The 2327-nt window shown below is 38.9% G+C and overlaps 1 protein-coding gene across 1 annotated transcript; it reads left to right on the top strand.

Moving 5' to 3' along the window:
* The first annotated feature begins 343 nt into the window (after positions 1-343).
* LOC126762524 (uncharacterized) lies at positions 344-1155 on the top strand. The gene is made up of 3 exons (XM_050479333.1): positions 344-672; positions 758-910; positions 968-1155. Exons 1-3 carry the CDS (start codon positions 447-449, stop codon positions 1006-1008), a joined length of 420 nt encoding a protein of 139 aa, XP_050335290.1. The 5' UTR covers positions 344-446; the 3' UTR covers positions 1009-1155.
* Positions 1156-2327: the final 1172 nt, after the last annotated feature.

Raw genomic sequence — 2327 nt, 5'->3', positions numbered from 1 at the left:
TATGTTGGTGTCACGTAGGGGAAATTAGTAGGCTTTACAGTAAGGTTGTCAATAAAATTTCGAACAGCTCAATTATGAGTACTTTTTACAAAAACTTTTAACAAATTTGTTTTCCAGGAGAAAAACTATTTCTCAAAAACTACTATATGAGAGTTTGGCACTTCTGCTAATTAGACTCGGAAACGCTTGCACGTTCAGCTACAAACTTTGTCGGCCCCTCTGTGCTTTGGTTTTTCCATATACAAGTGCACGTATATAAATACAAAAACAATAGTATAATAATAAATTTTAAATACAGATAATTGCGAATGATGAAAACAAATATAACAGTGCCGACGAAAACTGAAATGCACAACAGAAACAGAACGCTAGCCGGCAAGAGCAGACTTGCCTATAAGTGAATAAATTAAATAGAATTTGAAAAAAAATAATAATTTCCCTTAAAAATGTGCAAGCGTGGCTTCGAACAATTTGTCCTTAATTGTGGACTAACGCTATTGTTGGTGGGTTGTATTTTAGCCGCCGCATCCGAGCGACGCTGTCCGATAGCGTACAGGTGTGCAGATGTTGAAGAAGTCGTCTGGTCCACGGATGGCAGCAAGTGTTTTGTGTGGCGAAATGGCTGTCACTTGAAAAATGAAAATTGTCAGCGTCTAAATAGTAGACGAGAAGGTTAGAGCGATCTTTAAAGCACCGTTGTAACTAAATAAGTTTTAAATTATAACTTACCTTTATTTAATTATTTCGTCTTCGACAGAGTTACGAGAAGTCACCAAAGAAGAGTGTCAGGAAAAGTGTATTGACGCCTGCGTAGAGATTTATAGCCCCGTTTGTGCTGAATATAACGGTGTCAGACGCACCTTTTCGCATAGTTGCGCTTTGGAAGCCCATATTTGTCGCTCTGGAAAAAGTAAGTGTTGCCATATTATATTTGATTTGTTTATTTATTTGTATTTTCCCCTTACAGCGTACAGTCTGTTTGGCCACGCAGAGTGTGATACAAATTAGTTGGTAACTCTACAATCTTGTAAGTTTCACGAGCTTGCCATTAATGACAACAATGAATCATGTATAATATTTGTATGTATATTTGTATATATTTTTATGTATTGAATTTCATCAAATTATTAAAACGGAGCTTTTGTTTCATAAGTAGTTAGAACAAGAAAAAAGTTAACTTCGGCTAACCCCAAGCTACAGCGTCTACCAATAAGGCTCGTGGCTGTCATGCTCGTTTACGGTTTTGTGTCAAATTTTGTCAGTGTATTCAGTAAGGTTTTCCATTTCTTCATGTCACGTTTCACTTTGGTACAGCGCTTGGAAAGTGTCCATAACGCAAATTCATGTTCAGATGAGCGACATTTCTGGTTTAATGACAAACAAAATTGTCACTATTGGGATGAGTCAAATCATCTTCTGGTTCAGGAAGCCCAATTGTAGTCCCAAAAATGTATCGTTTGTTGCGGATTCTGGTATGGCTGCATCATAGGGCCTTATTTCTTTTGAAGTAAGGCAGAAAATTCTGTAACCAGCAATATCAAGCATTATAACATGATATTGACCGACTTTTTCCTCGCAATTTGATAGAATTTACAACGATGACGATCTCTACTTCCAGCGAGGCCGTGGTCCGCATCATGCTTCACGTCTAAACATGTTTGCATTACGTGCAAAGTTTGGCGACTCGTTAATTTCAAGAAAAAGCGCAATCAAATGGCCGTCAAGATTATCATGCGATTTGGCGCCTCTAGATTATTTTCTCTAGAGGAATGTTAATCAGGTTAGGTTAGGTTAGGATAATCTGGTAGGTCAATAGACCAGTTTAGTCCTTTGCCATACCAGATGGGGTTCAATTTCTAAGTCCAAGAATCATCGTTTAGAATGCCTACGCTTGACGCGAATTTTAATAGACTCTGCGGCCTCACTGTCGATACCTCCTCCAGTGTATCATACTTCCAATGCTGGACAAGTACACAAGAGATGCTTCATTGTTTCCCTGTTGCCCTGCTCTAGGCATTTCATGCAGTCTTCTCGATTTGTCAGCCCCATCTTGCGGGCTTGTGTCGCCACAATCCAGTGACCAGTCAGTATTCCCATCATCATCCTACATTAATGTTAATCAAAAGTTCACGCCAATCAATCAGCAACGCTCGTGGCGCTCGAAGACAGCATTTAGCGGACTACAGCCACTGGATCATCGAAAATTGCCTTAAACGGGTGGAAATATGCAAACGGAGCCCTTGTGCCCATTTGGCCGACGATTTATTAAAATCATGAATGACATAAAATTATCTGCATAAACAAACGAAGTCATTTTAACCAAATTT

The sequence above is a fragment of the Bactrocera neohumeralis genome, chromosome 6, assembly GCF_024586455.1.
Source record: "Bactrocera neohumeralis isolate Rockhampton chromosome 6, APGP_CSIRO_Bneo_wtdbg2-racon-allhic-juicebox.fasta_v2, whole genome shotgun sequence".
In the NCBI taxonomy this organism is placed as follows: domain Eukaryota; kingdom Metazoa; phylum Arthropoda; class Insecta; order Diptera; family Tephritidae; genus Bactrocera; species Bactrocera neohumeralis.
This window is presented reverse-complemented; position numbering and strand designations above follow the sequence as displayed.

What these genes read in the sequence shown, in the direction of transcription:
- LOC126762524 (XM_050479333.1), top strand. Translation starts at nt 447, where the DNA reads ATGTGCAAGCGTGGCTTCGAACAATTTGTCCTTAATTGTGGACTAACG. An exon ending in TCTAAATAGTAGACGAGAAG is followed by an intron (nt 673 to 757) that starts GTTAGAGCGATC and finishes CGTCTTCGACAG; the next exon opens with AGTTACGAGAAGTCACCAAA. An exon ending in TATTTGTCGCTCTGGAAAAA is followed by an intron (nt 911 to 967) that starts GTAAGTGTTGCC and finishes TTCCCCTTACAG; the next exon opens with CGTACAGTCTGTTTGGCCAC.